This window comes from Hevea brasiliensis, chromosome 12 (genome assembly GCF_030052815.1).
Source record: "Hevea brasiliensis isolate MT/VB/25A 57/8 chromosome 12, ASM3005281v1, whole genome shotgun sequence".
In the NCBI taxonomy this organism is placed as follows: Eukaryota; Viridiplantae; Streptophyta; class Magnoliopsida; order Malpighiales; family Euphorbiaceae; genus Hevea; species Hevea brasiliensis.
In genome coordinates, this window is record NC_079504.1 from 21,965,029 (window position 1) to 21,984,728 (window position 19,700).

The 19,700-nt window shown below is 34.1% G+C and overlaps 1 protein-coding gene and 1 non-coding gene across 2 annotated transcripts; one reads left to right on the plus strand and one right to left on the minus strand.

Moving 5' to 3' along the window:
* Window positions 1-13,949: 13,949 nt before the first annotated feature.
* LOC131171475 (small nucleolar RNA R71) lies at window positions 13,950-14,054 on the minus strand. The gene has a single exon (XR_009142135.1). It is a non-coding gene; the product is annotated as a small nucleolar RNA R71 (small nucleolar RNA).
* Window positions 14,055-14,665: 611 nt separating this feature from the next.
* Window positions 14,666-15,780, plus strand: LOC131171132 (uncharacterized). Its single transcript, XM_058130592.1, has one exon. The coding sequence runs from the start codon at window positions 14,698-14,700 to the stop codon at window positions 15,778-15,780; it is 1,083 nt and encodes a 360-aa protein (XP_057986575.1). The 5' UTR covers window positions 14,666-14,697.
* The last annotated feature ends 3,920 nt before the right edge of the window (window positions 15,781-19,700 follow it).

Consider the following 19,700-nt stretch of genomic DNA (forward strand, 5'->3'; position numbering starts at 1 on the left):
CCTAGATTAGATCAAGAAAAAGTGCACTAACATTTTGATGCACTGCAGTGTGTTTGGCACCTTTGGGATGCGTCTTAGGACACCAGATGTTGTCCCTCTAGCTTGTCCACACCAAGATCACCTATGGCAGCCCTTGAGCAGCTTCTAAAGCTTTTTTTATAAATTAGAAAATCAAGTTTTGCCTTTTGAGAAATTAGAGATGTAAACAGAACACTAGAAATAATTTCTAGTATTTTTAATTCAAGAGATTATTTGCTAATCTCTTTGAATTGATGAGAGATAAAGAATAAGAGGGGAGAGGGTAGCTAAGGGTGGTAGCACAAAGAGAGAATGGTAGCTTGTAATTTTTTCTTTTCATAACAACACATTATATAGCTAGGTCACCACTTAAAACCCTTGCCACATGTCACCTTCTGATTGGCTCTAGGCTTAATTGACCCAATCAGATTGTGCCAAGTATCAAATCTATATTTAATCTTGACTTTGATCATCTTACATGATCACCTTCTGATCAAAATACCCTGTGTCTTAATTTTGAGTTTTCAACCCAAAATAATTATTTCTCTTCTTCTAATCAATTTATATCAAACATAAATTAATTAATTAATCTCTATTAATTAATTTCTCATTAATTAAATTCATATTTAAACACTTTAAATATAAATTTAACTTATACTATACATCCAATAACCTAGATTTGGTTTCAAGCCATGCTAAGGACTTTGCAATCTAATTGCAAATCAAACCTATTTAATTAATCAATTAAGCTCGTTAATTAATTAATTAAATCATATTTAATTTGGTGATTACTTGTGTATGTGTGTGACTTACTAGGCTCATCACTAATTGGCAATGAGACATGATATCAACTCTTAATATCATCAGAACTCTTTCTTACCATAAATGATTTCTCTAAATCATTTTATGCAGCTCATAGACTATGGTTAACACCTAGCATAGCATGCCATAGCCACCCAATTAGTAATAAGGTTTACCTTAAATGAACCTATAATCATATGTTACCATGTACTACAATCTCTCTGTTATAAAATCCCAATTCGAGCTAGAGTCATGGTTTATGTCAAATCCCATTTGCTATGAATATTATGTTCTCTTTTAATTCTAGTTCTTGATTAAAAAGATTTTTTCATTAGAAACTCTTTTCTAATTAAATCTATATGTCCTGGCCAGGAACTTGAAACATCAAGAACAATTGAATGAACATAGGATTTTATCCCTATTTACTTAGAGGAATAAATTCCATCTTGATCAACACCTACCTCTATATATAACTAGCGGGAGCCAACACATGCCCATATACCCATACACAGTACAAGTAAGAAAGTAGTATCAAACTCAAACCACCTATATACAAGATAACTGTGCTATCTCAGGTCTAAAGATTATATGCACTGATATGATTTATGACAATACATTGACAAGAGTAAACTCCATGTGCTTGTCATAGATGTCACTGGTTCGGCCTACTTATCATGTATAAGTGCCTATCATGTTTGTTATATGGCATGAGACTCAACATTCCATCTTATTTATATCTAATATAAATAACTTGGGAACAAAAATGAATACAATCTTACTGGATAAGTCATGTCCTTATTGTGAAGTATCCTCAATTGTGAACTTATTTATGATACCTTATGCTAGAAATACTGTCACTCATATTCTTAACAAATTAAGAATAGAATTTCTAACAAAATATCAATGGACCTTTTCTATTACACATAAATATATTATGTAAACAGAAAAGTGAAAATGCCTTTTATTAATAAAAACATGTACAAGATACATACTAAATGATATGCTCTAGGGCATACTACTAACAATCTCCCACTAGCACTAGAGCTATTCATTACAATATCTTAGACCTATCTTCTCAAGATATCAGTCTAGCTGAGTTTGTGACATAGGCTTAGTGAATGGATCAGTTGGATTTTCAGCTGATGCTATTTTCTACATGGCTACATCGCCTCGTCCAACTATTTCTCTGATAATGTGGTAGCGCCTTTCTATATGTTTGGATTTCTAGTGAGACCGGGGTTCCTTAGCCTGTATGACTGCTCCATTGTTGTCACAGTGAAGTGGAACTGTTGACTCAATGGAAGGAACTACTACAAGTTCTATCACGAACTTCTTTATCCAAACAGCTTCCTTTGCAGCATCTGATGCAGCAATATACTCAGCCTTGGTAGTGGAATTTGCAGTCGTACTCTGTTTGGAACTCTTCCAACTGACTGCACCTCCATTACATATGAACACATACCTAGAGGTAGACTTTCTATCATCGATATATGATTAGAAATCAGAATCAGTATAACCATCCAATTGCAAGTCTCCACCTCCATATATTAAGAATAAATCCTTAGTTCTTCTCAAGTGCTTAAGGATATTCTTGACAGCTATCCAGTGTTTCAAACCTGGATTGGATTGATATCTGCTAGTCAAACTAACAGCATATGCGATATCCGGCCTAGTACACAACATTGCATACATTAAACTTCCAATAGCCGAAGCATGTGGAATCCTGGCCATTTTATCTCTTTCTTCAGGTATCTTTGGAGACATCTCTTTAGAAAGGTGGATACTATGTCTCACTGGTAACAATCTTCTCTTGGAATCAAGCATGTTAAACCTTTTTAACACCTTTTTCAAGTATAGACTTTGGGATAAACCAATTATTTTTTTCGCTCTATCTCTATAGATGCGAATCCCATATAGGTTGCCACCCTTAATTCTTTCATGGAAAATATATTTGACAACCATACCTTTACAGTTGTTAACATACCTGTGTCATTACCCATCAACAAAATGTCATCCACATATAAGACAAGGAAAGTGATAGCACTATCACTAACCTTCTTATATACACATGGCTCATCCTCATTTTTTATAAAACCAAATGACTTAATGGCTTCATCAAAATGGATATTCCAACTCCTCGAAGCTTGTTTCAACCCATAAATGGATCGTTTTAGCTTGCATGCCTTGGAACCATCTTGGGATTCAAAACCCCTCGGTTATTCCATGAAAATGTTTTCTTCAATGTATCCATTGAGAAAAACTATTTTGGCATCCATTTGCCAAATCTCATAATCATAGTATGCAGCTATTGCTAATAGAATCCTAATTGATTTAATCATGGCAACAGGCGAGAAAGTCTCCTCATAGTCGATTCCTTGGCTTTGGCGAAACTCTTTCGCTACTAGCCTTGCCTTATAGGTCTCTACCTTTCCATAAGAATCAATTTTCTTCTTGAAAACCCATTTGTTCCCTATAGGTACAATACCTTCAGGTGGGTCAACAAGATCCCAAACTTGATTCTTATACATGGAATCAATTTCGGATTTCATAGCATCAATCCATTTTGAAGAGTCTATATCTGATATAGCTTCTTCATATGTAAGTGGATCATCTCCATGATCTACTTCTTCATGAGTAGACAACTCTTGTTCTTCTTCATGAAGGAAACCATATCTCACTGTTGGGTGAGATACCCTGGTTGTTTTACGAGGAATAGCTGTAGATGTTATATCAATAGGTGTAGGTTAACTAGATGGATCTATATCCATCTGATCTGTTGGTTAGTCAGAATTCTCCAATTCTAACTCTATTTGCCTTCCTTTGCCTCTTTCTTGAACAAACTATTGTTCAAGAAATGTGGCATCTCTACTTACCACAACCTTTTGTGATGTAGGCAAATAAAAATAATATCCAAAACTATCTTTTGGATATCCAACAAATCGACCCTTTTCTAATTTGGTTTCCAATTTATCAGTATTCAGCTTTTTGATATAAGCTAGACAACCCAAAATCTTAACATGCTTAAGACTTGGTTTTCTTCCATGCCATATCTCATAAGGTGTGGAAGACATTGATTTTGATGGAATCCTATTCAGAATATGCAAAGCTGATTCTAGTGCAAATCCCCAAAAAGAGATTGGCATATCAGTATAGCTCATCATACTACGTACCATATCCAATAGGGTACGATTTCTCCTTTCAGATACACCATTCAGCTGTGATGTTCTTGGAGGAGTCAGGTGGGAAACAATGTTGTGCTCTCTCAAGTATTCATCAAATTCAGTACTCAAGTATTCACCTCCACGATCTGATCGAAGAGCTTTAATACTCTTTCCTGTTTGATTTTCTACTTCATATTTAAATTCTTTAAACTTTTCAAAGGATTCATGTTTGTATTTCATCAAATACAAATACGCAAACCTTGATTTATCATTAGTAAAGGTAATAAAGTAATGAAAACCACCTCTAGCCATTTTTTTAAATGGACCACATACATCACTATGTATTAGCTCCAAAATATTTTTAGCTCTTATCCCTTGTCCTACAAAGGGTGATCTAGTCATTTTGCCCCGAAGGCAAGATTTACAAGTTGGAGTAGGCTCAGAGCCCCATGAGGATAGAATCCCCATTTTCTCCAGTTTTGCAATCCTATCTTCTACAACATGACATAACCTTAAGTACCAAATATATTTTGAACAAGATTTTATTTTCACCATGGCATTGCATTCATTTAGATCACTTGCATTCATTTTGTGTTTGTCATTATCATCCAAATAATAAAGACCATCATTCATATAACCCGAACCAACATATTTATTTCCAAAATAAATATTGCAAACATCATCTGTGAACTGAAATTCATAGCCATTTCTAGTCAAACTAGATATAGAAATGATGTTCTTAAAAGCATCAGGTACATATAAAATATTATCCAAACACATAACATGTCCAAACATGTAAAAAGATTTAGATCCTATGGCTAAAGCTTCAACAGTTGAGCCATTGCCAATCCGAACTCTAACATCTCGAGAACACAAGTTGCTACTATTTGCTAGTTCCTGCATATCATAAGAAATGTGAGAACTGGCACCAGTATCTAAAACCCAAGCTGTAGATGAACTATGAGTATCATCAGAATCTAAATAACAAGATATGGACATACCTTCCGAAGGTCTATCCTTCTTGTCCTTCAGAGAAGCAAGATACTGCAGGCGGTTCCTTTTCCAGTGCCCATCCTTCTGGCAGTGGAAACACTTTCCTTTGCCTCCATCAGCTTTAGTCTTCCCTTTCTGTTTAGCTATTTTCTTGGAAGGACTAGGAATCTAAGGTTTCTTTTTCTTATTGCCCTTCTTATTGTTGGAGTTTCCAGCAGAAGAAGATGCAATCAAAGCTATCTCTTTTTCTTTATTGCCCGGCATATTCTTTTGGGCAATAACCAGCATGTTGAGTAAACCAGCCAAGGTGCATTCTTGTTTAGTCATATGAAAATTTGTCACAAAATTCCCAAAAGACTCAGGAAGGGACTAAAGGATCAAATCCGTCTGCAGTTGGAAATCCATGTTAAAGTTAAGATGTTCCAACTGCTCAATCAGCCGAATTATCTTGTGGACATGATCCCCAACATTCTGTCCCTTAGACATCCTCATGCAAAACAGCTGCCTCGATATCTCATACCTAGCATTCCTGCTGTGCTCACCATACAACTCTTGTAGGTGAAGGAGGATCTCATTCGCACTCTGTATGTTCCCATGCTGCTTCTATAACTCATTACTCATAGAAGCAAGCATGTAACACTTAGCTCTCATATCATGCTCCTTCCACTTGTCCAAAGTATCATGTTCCTCTTGTGTGGCCTCTGGAGGTAAGGGACTAGGAACATTTGAGTCTAGAACATATCCTATATGTTCAAGGTTCAGGACAAGTTTCAAATTTCTTAGCCAATCAGATAGATTAGGTCCTGTCAACCTATTTCGATCAAGTATGCTTGCAAGGATATTGGATGGTGGTGGTTGTTCTGTGCTCATTATTATCAGAAAATTAACTGTAGAAAATAACCGGATTAATTAGTAAATGTATCATATAATTAACCAAAATGATTATGGTCTTTTAATCAAATTGGTCCTCACACTAACTTAGCGAATCCTACACTTCCAAAGTAGAAAATGGAAATCCTAGTTGGATGGATTTCTAGTGGGTGATTGAATTCTTATAATCCTATTGATCATCCTCAGGCACATCCATTATTGGAATTACAATAAACTATAAGTGAGCAACTCCTTGCCCATCACATTTCATGTGAGGTTCAATCTTTTACCTAGCCCCTAATGCTCAAAATCTCAGGCACATCCATTATTGACTTATCTTGCATTAGTTAAGTTGATCCCATTGAGCCAGTAAACATGCAAATAATTTTAATGTCTTCAGGCACATCCATTATTGGCCACCAAACCATTTACATATTTACAACATCTCATGCTTAACAATTATTCTTAAGAAAATCTCTTAAATTAATTGCATCATATGTAACTATTTAAAATTTCTTAAAATAATTGCCCCAATGGAGGGTCCATGTTATAATTACTTTAATTATAGCATTTCCAACTTAATCATTTGTTTGGAAGATTTTATGGTTGTCCTAATTACTATTAAGGTCTCACTTTACATATTATCCAATTAGCATGCATATATCATATAATTGCATACATTTCCATACATCTCATGCATTCATGGATAATAATAAATATGGTATGATCATGGACTTTCTAAGGGATTCAATTCTGAGCCACCAAGAATTGAATTAGGGCATTCCTAGGTGCATTTCATTCATTCATATTACAAGAGTTGCTGAAGGAGTACATAATCAACACTTGATCTTGAATTTCTCCCACTGGTCACACCAATGCTCTTGACCTCCTTGATCTTCTTGCAATCCAATTACAGAGTAATCCTTGGCATACCAAGGTGAATTTACAAGAACTAAATAAATGAAATTACAACCCAAAAAATATTACAACCTTTATAATACATGCCTAAGATAAATTAAAATAAATTAATTAATTTACAACCCAAAGAAACATAAAAAAAATAAATCCAATCACATTGGTCTTTTATAGTCCATGATCATCCATCATGCTTATCACTATTTAACAATTAAATAAAACATACATACTTAAATTAAATTGAATATCTCATATTCAACTTAAAAATCCATATTTGAATATGATTTAAACAAATTTAAAAATTCAGATTTGAATCACATTCAAACAAATTTAAAAATTCAGATTTGAATAACATTAAAACAAATTTAATTTTGTGATTATATTTCTAATTAAACAGTTTAATTAGACATAAAATGGGCCTTAGATCATACACCACTTACACAAATAACACCCATTTACCTTTGCGCACCATTGTGGTGCATCAACCATGCGCACCATGGTGTTCAACATAGATGCCGCCACCTTGCTTTGCAACCAGCAATGAACTTTTGATCTCATGATCATATCACATAATTAAATCATATAATCAACAATCTAAATGGCAAATATAGTGTCTCTGATACCAATTGAAAGAGCGAAAGCATAAAAAACACAAGTTTAGATCATTGAAATTCAAAATTTTTCATCTAGGGTCACATACATCATGCAAGATTTATTTTTATCTATTTGATTTCAATGATAAACAGCATATTAAAACTCTTTAAATATATTTTTGGATCTACATTTGCCATTTAAGATTTTAGAATTAACAGATTAATTCATTAGAACCCTAGATTAGATCAAGAACAAGTGCACTAACCTTTTGATGTACTGCAGTGTGTTTGGCACCTTTGGGATGCATCTTAGGACACCAGATGCTATCCCTCTAGCTTGTCCACACCAAGATCACCTATGGCAGCCCTTGAACAGCTTCTAAAGCTTTTTCTATGAATTAGAAAATCAAGTTTTGACTTTTGAGAGATTAGAGATGTAAACAGGACACTAGAAACAATTTCTAGTATTTTTAATTCAAGAGATTGTTTGCTAATCTCTTTGAATTGATGAGAGATGAAGAAGAAGAGGGGAGAGGGCAGCCAAGGATGCCGGCACAAAGAGAGAATGGCAGCTTGTAATTTTTTCTTTTCATAACAACACATTATATAGCTAGGTCACCACTTAAAACCCTTGTCACATGTCACCTTTTGATTGGCTCTAGGTTTAATTGACCCAATCACATTGTTCCATGTGTCAAACCTATATTTAATCTTGACTTTGATCATCTTACATGATTAAAAAAATTTGGCAAGCTTATTTGTAGTGCCATGTGTCACCATCTCATGGTGCCATATGTCACCCTGTGAAATGATCAAAATACCCCTGTGTCTTAATTTTGAGTTCTCAACCCAAAATAATTATTTCTCTTCTTCTAATCAATTTATATCAAATATAAATTAATTAATTAATCTCTATTAATTAATTTCTCATTAATTAAATTCATATTTAAACACTTTAAATATAAATTTAACTTATACTATACATCCAATAACCTAGATTTGGTTTCAAGCCATGCTAGGGACTTTGCAATCTAATTGCAAACCAAACCTATTTAATTAACCAATTAAGCTCATTAATTCATTAATTAAATCATATTTAATTTGGTGATTACTTGTGTATGTGTGTGACTTACTAGGCTCATCACTAATTGGCAATGAGACATGATATCAACTCTTAATATCATTAGAACTCTTTCTTACCATAAATAATTTCTCTAAATCATTTTATGCAGCTCATAGACTATGGTTAACACCTAGCATAGCATGCCATAGCCACCCAATTAGTAATAAGGTTTACCTTAAATGAACCTATAATCATATGTTACCATGCACTACAATCTCTCTGTTACAAAATCCCAGTTCGAGCTAGAGTCATGGTTTATGTTAAGCCCCATTTGTTATGAATATTATGTTCTCTTTTAATTCCAGTTCTTGATTAAAAAGATTTTCTCATCATAAACTCTTTTCTGATTAAATCTATATGTCCTGGCCAGGAACTTGAAACATCAAAAACAATTAAATGAACATAGGATTTTATCCCTAATTACTTAGAGAAACAGATTCCATCTTGATCAACACCTACCTCCATATATAACTAGTAGGACCCAACACATGCCCATATACCCATACACCGTACAAGTATGAAAGCAGTATCAAACTCAAACCACCTATATATAAGATAACTGTGCTATCTCAGGTCTAAAGATTATATGCACTGATATGATTTATGACAATACATTGACAAGAGTAAACTCCATGTGCTTATCATAAATGTCACTGGTTTGGCCTACTTATCATGTATAAGCGCCTATCATGTTTGTTACATGGCATGAGACTCACCATTCCATCTTATTTATATCTCATATAAATAACTTGGGAACAAACATGAATACAATCTTACTGGATAAGTCATGTCCTTATTGTGAAGTATCCTCAATTGTGAACCTATTTATGATACCTTGTGCTAGAAATACTGTCACTCATATTCTTAACAACTTAAGAATAGAATTTCTAACAAAATATCAATGGACCTTTTCTATTACACATAAATATATTATGTAAACGGAAAAGTGAAAATGCCTTTTATTAATAAAAACATGTACAAGATACATACTAAATGATATGCTCTAGGGCATACTACTAACAAATCCTTACCCGAACTCAATCTAATTTTTAACGTAACATATTAGGAGTTCGAGGGGGAGAGTCCTTGCCTGTATAAGATACATACTAAATGTTGTTGCTGCATTGCCATGGTTTGCAAATTTTGTCAATTACCTGTCATATTGAGTTCTCCCACCAGATTTGAGCTATCAATAGAAAAAGAAATTTTTGCATGATGTGAAATTTTATACATGGGAGAATCCATTATTATTTAAGAGATATAATGATGGCCTAGTTAGAAAATGCATACCTGAAGAGGAAATAGGAAACATTTTAGAGCTGGATTATGTCGGTCATTTTAGTGTGGATAAAACAGTGGGTAAAATACTTCAAGCTGGATTCTATTGGCCACACATGTTTAAAATTGTGAGAGAATTTATTTTGAGATGTGATAGATGTCAAAGAGTGGGGAATATTTCAAGGAAAAATGAAATGCCACAACAAGGAATTTTGGAGATTGAGTTATTTGATGTTTGGAGCATAGATTTCATGGGACCATTCCCATTATCTTTTGGGAATAAGTACATTTTGGTAGGTGTGGATTATGTGTCTAAATGGGTTGAGGCCATTGCTTCCCCTATAAATGATGCAAGGATAGTAGTGAAATTTTTGAAAAAGCTTATTTTCACTAGATTTGGAGCTCCAAGAGCTATAATTAGTGATGGTGGATCTCATTTCTGCAATAAACAGTTTGAAAATCTTTTGAAGAAATATGGGGTTACTCATAAGGTAGCTACACCTTATCATCCTCAGACTAGTGGGCAAGTTGAAGTATCAAATAGGGAATTGAAGAGAATTCTGGAAAAAAATTGTTAATCATTCAAGGAAGGATTGGTCATTGAGGCTAGATGATGCATTATGGGCGTATAGGATAGCTTACAAGACACCCATTGGAACTACACCTTTTAAGCTAGTCTATGGGAAATCATGTCATTTGCTAGTTGAGTTGGAGCACAAAGCATATTGAGCAATCCGAACTTTGAATTTTGACTTAAACAATGCTAGAGAGAAAAGGTTACTTCAATTAAATGAACTTGAAGAGATAAGGTTGGATGCATATGAGAATGCTAGGATTTTTAAGGAAAGGACTAGATTTTGGCATGATAAGTATATTAAAAGAAAGGAGTTTAAAGAGGGTGATCTGGTTTTATCGTATAATTCTATACTTAGACTCTTTCCTGAAAAGTTGAAATCAAGATGGTCTGGTCCTTTCAAGGTCGTCAAAGTTTATCCACATGGAGCTGTGGATATTTGGAGTGAAAATTCTAGTCTTTTTAAAGTTAATGGTCAAAGGCTCAAGATTTATATCATAGGCCAGCCCATTGAGAAGGGAACAAGTTGTTTCCTTGATGATCCACCAATTCACTGAATTAAAGAGGGTAAAGCTAATGACCTATTGGGAGGCACCCCAAAATTTTTCCTTATACTTAATTTTTCTTTCATTTTGTTTCATCTTATATCCCATTGAACTCAAATTTGACATTAAAATTTCTTTCTGCAAGTTAGTGGAGATTTTCAAGCAAATGTGTATGCTGAATTAAATGAATTAATGCCTGGGAAGTTGCTGAACCCTATATTTGTCTTCCATGATGCATATTATTTTTAACAAAGTCAAATATGAACTAATTTAAGCTTTATGTCTAATTGCAGCAACATGGTGGAGTGAAAGGCCATTTTAGTTGCAGCATTTTGAGAAAATTGGTGAGAAATATAGGAACTTTCATGGTAATTAATAGCAACATGCTTTTGATTTTACTTTTTGGGTAATTAATTTTGATATAGTGCACTGAGATCGACATATTTGCCATTGTATATTTCGTGAAATTTCATAATACAATTCTACAGAAATTTAATCATGTGAACAGTGTCTGCAGCAAAATTTTATTCCTTATTCATGAATTTTTAATGATGAGTTTAGGGTTGAATTTAGGTGTTATTCCTTGTGGTGTGATTGTTAATGTGAATATTACTTGAATAATGTTTTAGTTTGTATTTGGTGGATTGATAGATTTTAATTGTTCTTGGCAATTAATTGGGTTTCAATTGAATTTTGAGTGAAATTTCTGTGCAAATTGTGTTTTGGGTTTGGTTTTAGTGTGTTTAGGATCACATTTCTGGGTTTTTTATCAGGTCATTTAACACTAGGTTCAACATGTGTTACACTCATTTCATATAGACATTTTAGGGTAGTTTTGCATTCATTTTGCACTTATATTTTAGTATATTTTATGTTTTTAGCTTTATTTTAGCCTATTTGTTGAATTTAAATACTTTATATTTGATTTTTGTAATTTTGTTGTTTTTGATAGGATTTTGTGGCAAATCAAGGATCAATGAGTGCATTAGGAAGTGATTTGAAGAAATTTGGAATCCTTTAACCATAGAGGAAAGTTGAAGAAATTAAGCCTTGAAAGAGCAAACCAGCCGAAATTTGCTTGAGACCTTGCTTAAGGTCATGCTCAGGGTAAAGCGACAATGCTTAAGGTGCAGCACAAGTCAAGCATGAGCAGAAAAGTCCATTTTACTATAAGTCTGCCGAGATTTGCTGAAGGTCTGCTTAACCTTAAGCGAGCGGTCGTCAGAGGCTAAATTTGCTAAGAAGCCGCTTAGGGTTAAGCCGAACCCTAAGCAGAATGCCCAGAACGTGAAAGTGCTGCTGACTTGGATAATTTTACACCTCATTTCCTATCCACTCCTTGTCTTTTATTTACTTTTAGGGCAACTTTTAGGGACCATATAAATTCATCATTTCCTTATTTTTGCCACAAGAGGAAGAGGAAGAGGAGGAAAAACAAAAGGAAAGAAAATTTAATAGAAAGAAGGGGAGACGCCATTCTCTCTTGGAAGAAGGAGCTGCTGAACGCATTTGGAGCTCCAGAAACCAGAGACTTTGGTTCTTCCACCTGGGTTTTCCCATTTCAGTCCTTTTATCATGTTTTTCTTTATTCTTCCATCTATATTTCTTGTAAATACCATAATGAGTGAGTAATTCCTTTAGATTTCAGAGTTGGGAAATATGTTTTAGATTAATTTGTGGATTTGGATTGGGTATTTCCTTATTTTATATGAATATGATTTTTGATTCCTTCCTTGTGTGCTTGATTTACTTGCCCAATGTTGGTACCCATTGGGTATTGTGTTAATCTTTGATTGAAGGACCGAAAGGTGAAAGTCATTGATAGTTAATCAAGGATTGGAACTTAAAATCACCTAGATTTAGAAATAAACTAGGACTTTAAGAGGAATTAATTATTGGTTACAAAACTTAATGGGTTTTAAAGTAATCAAATACATACGAAAGTAGGTTTGGTTATTTTAGAATACACTTTGATATGCTTGAAAAAGATATTAAAGGGATTTAGAATCAATTTCCTTCAAACTCTATTTTCTTTTAAAAATTGGAATGCCCAAGACAAATCCCAATTAATTTATGCATAAACCCCCAACTCTGGGATCACTTTTACCATAATTAGACTTTCGTTTAAATTACCCATTGTCAATTTCAGTTTAATTGCGAGCTAGATTTAGAATTTATTTGTTTGCTCTTTACCCATTTCAATTAGATTAATCAATTTACCTTGCTCATTTACATTTACCTTTTATTCATAAATCATTAGCCCAAATAATCGCTTCATTCATAGTTTAGTAATCAAACAGCAAATCCTCGTGGGAACGATACTTGATTCATCACTTTATTACTTGAGACGACCCGTATACTTGCGGATTCGCCACATCAAGTTTTTGGCGCCGTTGCCGGGGATTTGATTTTTGCTTGATATTAAACGATTGTTTGTTTGGTTAATTTGGGCATTTTATTTTATTTTCTTTTTACCATTTTACTTTGAGAATTTGTTTATTTTTGTTTTTCAGGTGTTTTATTTTATGAGAAGGACAAAAAGTGAAGAAATCAATTTATTCTTTGACCCAGAAATAGAGAAGACAGCAAAGGCTTTAAGAGCAGAATCTAAAAGGAGAAAAGCTGAAATTAAAGCTCAACAACAACAAGAAAGAGCACAAGAGCAAGAGCAAGTACAAGAAGAAATGGCTGACAACAATAACAACAATAACAACCGCTCTGTGAAGGATCATGCCTATCCTAACATTGGAGATTTCATGCCAAGTATCACAAGACCAAGGGTAGAAGCTAATAATTTTGAACTGAAACCTGCACTTTGTCAAATGGTACAACAAGCACAATTTGGAGGAAATCCAAGTGAAAGTCCACATGTGCATCTGGCACACTTTCTTGAGATCAGTGATATGTTGAAGATAAATGGAGTTTCTGATGATGCAATTCGACTCAGATTATTTCCTTTTTCTCTAAAGGACCGAGCTAGAGAGTGGTTACATTCTTTGCCACCGGGTTCTATCACAACATGGGATGAACTTTCTCAAGCATTTTTGGCTCAATATTTTCCACCAAGCAAGGCAACTAAGTCGAGGAATGAGTGACTTCTTTTAAACCTAGAGATGATGAGAGCTTGTATGAAGCATGGGAGAGGTACAAGGATTTGCAAAGGAGATGTCCACATCATGGGATTCCTAAGTGGATGCTTGTTCAACACTTTTATAATGGAGTTTCACCACTATTAGGAGTACAATTGATGCATCTTCCGGAGGTGACCTTATGGAGAAATCAAGATGAAGCTTTTCCGCTCTTGATAAAATTGCTTATAACAACTACCAATGGAGTTGTGAGAGGAATGAGATCAAGAAACCAGCTGGTATGTTTGAGCTTGACGCCATGAATATGATTAATGCTAAGTTTGATGCTTTGACAAAGAAGATGGACAAGTTAAGTATGAAAGTAGATTCTTCAGCCGGAGGTTCTGGTAATACACTAGAAATTGGAGCTGCAAATGTCAATTGTGCAGCAGATTTTTCTGCACTTAATCAAGATTTTTCAAGTGAGCAAGTGGATTATGTGGGGAACTACAATCAAAGATCAGGTGGTAACCCATTTTCTGCAACTTATGATCCAAAGATGGAGAAACCACCCAAATTTCTCTTGGGGAGGTAGACAAGGGCAAAATCAGAATTTTCAGCAACCTTCTGGATATCAACAAAATCAGAATTTTCAGCAGAATAGAGGGCCTCCTCCTGGAATTTCTAAACCTCAAAATGTACCTGCTCCACCTCTACCACAACAAGCACAACTAGACAAGACAGCTAGATTGGAATCTATGATTGAAACTCTTCTTGTGAGCCATCAAAGTCAACAAGAAATGATTTCTCAATTAGCATCTAAAGTGGATCAAATGGCAACACACAACAAGATGTTAGAGAATCAAATAGCTCAACAAGCTAGCTCTTCAAATAGCAAAGCTTTTGGGAAGCTTCCTAGCCAACCTGAGAATCCAAGAGAGCAATGCAATGCTGTTACTTTAAGAAGTGGAAAGGTAATGGGGGAAGAACACGAAATTGAAGTAAAGTTGAAAGAAAAGAAAGATGAGTGTGAGAGTGAATCCACTTCAACTAAAGCTAAAGCTAGTAAGGAAGCAAATGAAGAGAAAGAAGATAAAAAGAAAATAGAAGAGAAATATGTGCCTCCTGCACCATACAAGCCACCATTGCCCTTTCCTCAGAGGTTTCATAAAGCACAATTAGATAAGCAGTTTGGGAAATTCCTTGAAGTTTTGAAGAAGTTGTATATCAACATTCCATTCACCGATGTCATTTCTCAAATGCCTTCTTATGCTAAGTTTTTGAGGGAGATTTTATCAAATAAAAGAAGGTTGGAAGATTATGAAACTGTTGCACTTACTGAGAAGTGCAGTGCTTTATTGCAGAACAAGCTCCCACCAAAGCTGAAAGATCCTGGAAGTTTTTCCATACCATGTCACATTGGAGAAACAAGTATTGAGAGAGCATTATGTGACTTGGGGGCTAGTGTTAGCTTGATGCCACTTTCCATATGTGAGAAGTTAAAGGTTAGAGATCTAAAGCCCACAACTATTTCTTTGCAGTTAGCTGACAGGTCTATAAAGTATCCAGTTGGGATTTTAGAGAATGTACCATTAAAAGTTGGAAAGTTTTTCATTCCGGTGGATTTTATTGTACTAGAGATGGAGGAGGATGTAAGAACGCCCATCATACTTGGAAGGCCATTTTTAGCCACTGCAGGAGCTAATATAGATGTAAAGAATGGGAAATTGAAGTTGACAGTGGGGGAGGAGGAAATAGAGTTTAATTTATTCCAAAATTCCAAGGAACCAGCTGTGTTGAATTCTTGTTATAGGGTAGATGTTATAGAGCATGATCTTTGAACTGAAGTTACTAAACTAGAGGAAAATCAAGCTATTCCAATGCAATGCAATCAGCATAAAGTGCAAAAGAAAAAGTCAGCTTCACCATCTCATTTGATTAACAATGAAGCTTCAAAAGTTAAGCTCAAGCCTCCATCAAAATCACTCAAAAGAGGAGATTCATCTAAAGTTTGTAAGAATATTCCTCAAGATATAGTTGGGATTCTGAACAAAGCAACAGGTATTTTCACACATAATGGGAAAAAGTTGAAATATAAATTCATTTCACTTGTTGTGAAGGGAGGTAATATTTTCCAATTCCAACCACCATGAGCTTTGAAAAGAAGGTCAAGCTTAAGACCTTAAACAAGCGCTTCTTGGGAGGCAACCCAAGCGTATCCTTTTATAGTTCATTAATTTTCCATTTCATTTCACTTTCAGTTTTCACCCTCATTAATCTCAAAAGTGACATTTGTTTATCTTTTGTAGGTAATTCATGAAGATTGGGCAAGTTTACACTTGTTGCAAAAACAAAGAATTAAAGGGAAGCAAGTATAAGCAACATTCTGCACTTTATGCAAGACTGTGAAACGATAACACCTTTAAACTTGTGCTAAATTGCTCAAATTGCAGTCTACTTGATAGCATATGTTTGATTTTGTGTTTTGTGTAAATTCTGTGAAATGCAACTTGAATGAGGATCAATTTTGATATTTAGGACTGATGAGGACTTTATTGAAGTGCAAAAATAATGTTTGTTAAGTTTCACCTTTTAGTGTATATATAATTTTGTAGTCTGATAGGAATTTGCATGCTTTTGTTTAGAATTGCTGCTAATTTTTTGCAATCTATGATTTTGCTCTTATTCATGCTACTGCTCATCTCGCTAAAAGGTCAATTTCTACATTTTTTCTGCAATTCTTGGTTGATTGGAACTTGTCTCAAATGCTGCTGAAATGTACCTTTGGTATAAGTAGAGAAAGGAGACCATTTCATTAAGTGTGCACAAAGATAGTCGAAATTGATGCCTAAATTGAAAAATGCTTGCATAAGCTAAATGTAAATATATAGTGTTTGATGAGTTCTAAGAGATGATGAGCTTAAATTCCTCAAATTTATGGTGTTTGTGTGTATTTGGTAATTGCTAAGGGTCATGACAGCATTCCATAGCATTTGGACTGTTTTTGGTAAGCAAAACCACAATTTTTCCCAAAACCTGCCGAAACTTGCTGATGATGTTGCTTGTCAAGCAAAGTCTTAAGCAAATTCTGCTGAACCTTATGCTTAACCCCAAGCACAGCCCAGATTATCAGTTGTCTGTCCCACATTTTAAAAAGCCCAAAACTTCCGCCATTTTTATAAAACCCTCGCCCACACTCCCAATAAGCCACAACTCTCATTCTACATGCTTCAAGAAATGAAAGACCTCACAGAAAATTTAGAAACTGCTTCTGAAGCTTCAGACCACAATGAACCTACTGCAGAACCTGAAGCAGACCCTGATGCAGCAACAAAGCCTTGACAGCAGAGCTTAAACAGTAGCAGCAATTTAGTATTAATTTTAGTGCAGTTGCAATAGCAGTAACAGTACTAGTTTTTCAATTCAGTTTTAGTTTCTGTGTTAGGTTTATTTTGTAATTTGTTTATTTTAATCTTCAAACTTTTATTTTATTTTCTGCTATGGACATAGTTATTCTGTGAATGCTTTTTGGTTTAATCCTTTATTTAACTGTTAGATCTTATTTCTTTACACTTTTTCATCTTCTTGCACATTATTTTGCACTTTATCTTTTTCTTCAATCCTAATTTTGTTGACATTGATGAGTTGCACAATTTTCTTTGAGCCGCATCTGTTTCACATCATTTGGAGGTAACAGCTTACCCTTTTACCATTTATGCTTATGGTATGTTGCCAATGCTTATGCTTTCGCTTTACCCTCATAGCAGTGTTAAGCAACATCTTAAGCAGCGTAAACTCATACATTTTGGGATACTTTTTCACATTTTTCTCTCTAAAGCTTCATTGTTAATATCATTTTGAGCTAATTCTGGAATTCTTGAGCTTATATTGATTTAATCCCCAATTGTATAAATTTCAATAATTTAGCAATTCTCACAATTTTACCCATCTTTGCATTCATTTTAAACATTGAGGACAATGTTTCATTTGAGTTTGGGGGTGAAGGCAAAATTTTTGCAAATTTTTTAAAAATTTTCTTTTATTCATTTATTGCATTTCATTCATCCATATATAGATAATCCATACACTTATACATATACCACACACATGTCTATACCCATATACATACATTTGCATATAGTTTTCATATAGATTACATTTAGTTTTAATTTGATTTATGCATTCATTTTAGGATCATGCATATCATAAAAACAAATTTTTACCTTGTCCTTAGAGGATTGAGAATTGCTTTGAAGAGCAATTAAGCTTACTTTTAGAAGGGTTTGATGGATTGAAAGTCCTGGATAGGTGCAAAGTTATTAAATTCTTGCTTGAGTTTATATCTTCTTAGCCAAGGGCCACCCAATCTATTGCATTGACTTTGAGTGCTTAGAGAAAACTCTAGGGTGAGAATTAGCTAATTGATGTCTCACCAATCCTAGAACAATCTTTCTAAACCTTTCAAGGCGAAATCATAGCATGCACTTGAAAAAGAAATGATCTAGGCATTCTTTGAATTTTAAACCCACATTTTAGCCTTAGCCAACCTCACTTCAAAATTTCCTTTGAAACCAATTTGAGCCTACATTTATCCCTCTTATTCCTTTGGAACCCACATTACTACCTAGCCATAAACCCAAACACCTACCTACCCTCTATGAGAATAATTCTTTGAGTGATAGATACACATAAAAAAAAAAATAATAAAAAAATAATAATAATAATAACAATTAGTTGGGAGAAGTGGCTAAAGTAAAAAAAAAAAAGCTAGCAAATTCAATTATGGTATGTAAAGTAATTCACCACTCAAATACACAAAGAAATGAGTTTGGGGGTGAATTGAAAGGGACAATTATAATTCAAAGTCAATGTTTTTATGTAGTCCCTCTAAAAGCTTCAAAATTATATGCTAGCATTGGTGAATAGTTGTAAAGTTCCTTCTCCCATTTGATTCAAAAAAAAAAAAAAAAAAAAAAAAAAAAAAGATAGAAAAAAATTTTGTGTGTCTTGATCTTTTAATAATTTGATTATTCTCATATTTTGTTACCTTTATCCTTTCTTTGTTAGCCACATTATTACCCCCTTAGCCCCATTATAACCCTTGAAAGTCCTTTTGATCTTTTGATGGTGTTTTGTTACATTAGTGGAGATTGGAATAGGAAAATTGCCTATGGGATTGTGATATCTAATCCATTCATTTACTTCCATCAAGTTTTTGAGACACTTTAACTTATGGATTACCCTATAGTCTATTTAGGCATAATTATTCTTTGTGATTGATTGGTTTGGGCTTGATAATATGGATAATTGACCCAAGGCTAAGCGGTGATAACTTTGGTAAGGATTAAATTCTTGGCACCTTGAAAGTGGGTATATGGTGTGTTGGTGGCTAAAGGTAAGCTTGAGAGTTCGGATAAGTAATTTTCATAAATTTAAGGTAAGGTACCCCAAATTGCATTAATTGTTTTTAATTTGCTTGAGGACAAGCAAAGGTTTGAGTTTGGGGGAATTTGTTACACTCATTTCATATAGACATTTTAGGGTAGTTTTGCATTCATTTTGCACTTATATTTTAGTATATTTTATGTTTTTAGCTTTATTTTAGCCTATTTGTTGAATTTAAATACTTTATATTTGATTTTTGTAATTTTGTTGTTTTTGATAGGATTTTGTGGCAAATCAAGGATCAATGAGTGCATTAGGAAGTGATTTGAAGAAATTTGGAATCCTTTAACCATAGAGGAAAGTTGAAGAAATTAAG

Bases quoted from the DNA above. Each gene is read 5' to 3' on its own strand.
- LOC131171132 (XM_058130592.1), top strand. From the start codon at position 14,698: ATGATTGAAACTCTTCTTGTGAGCCATCAAAGTCAACAAGAAATGATT.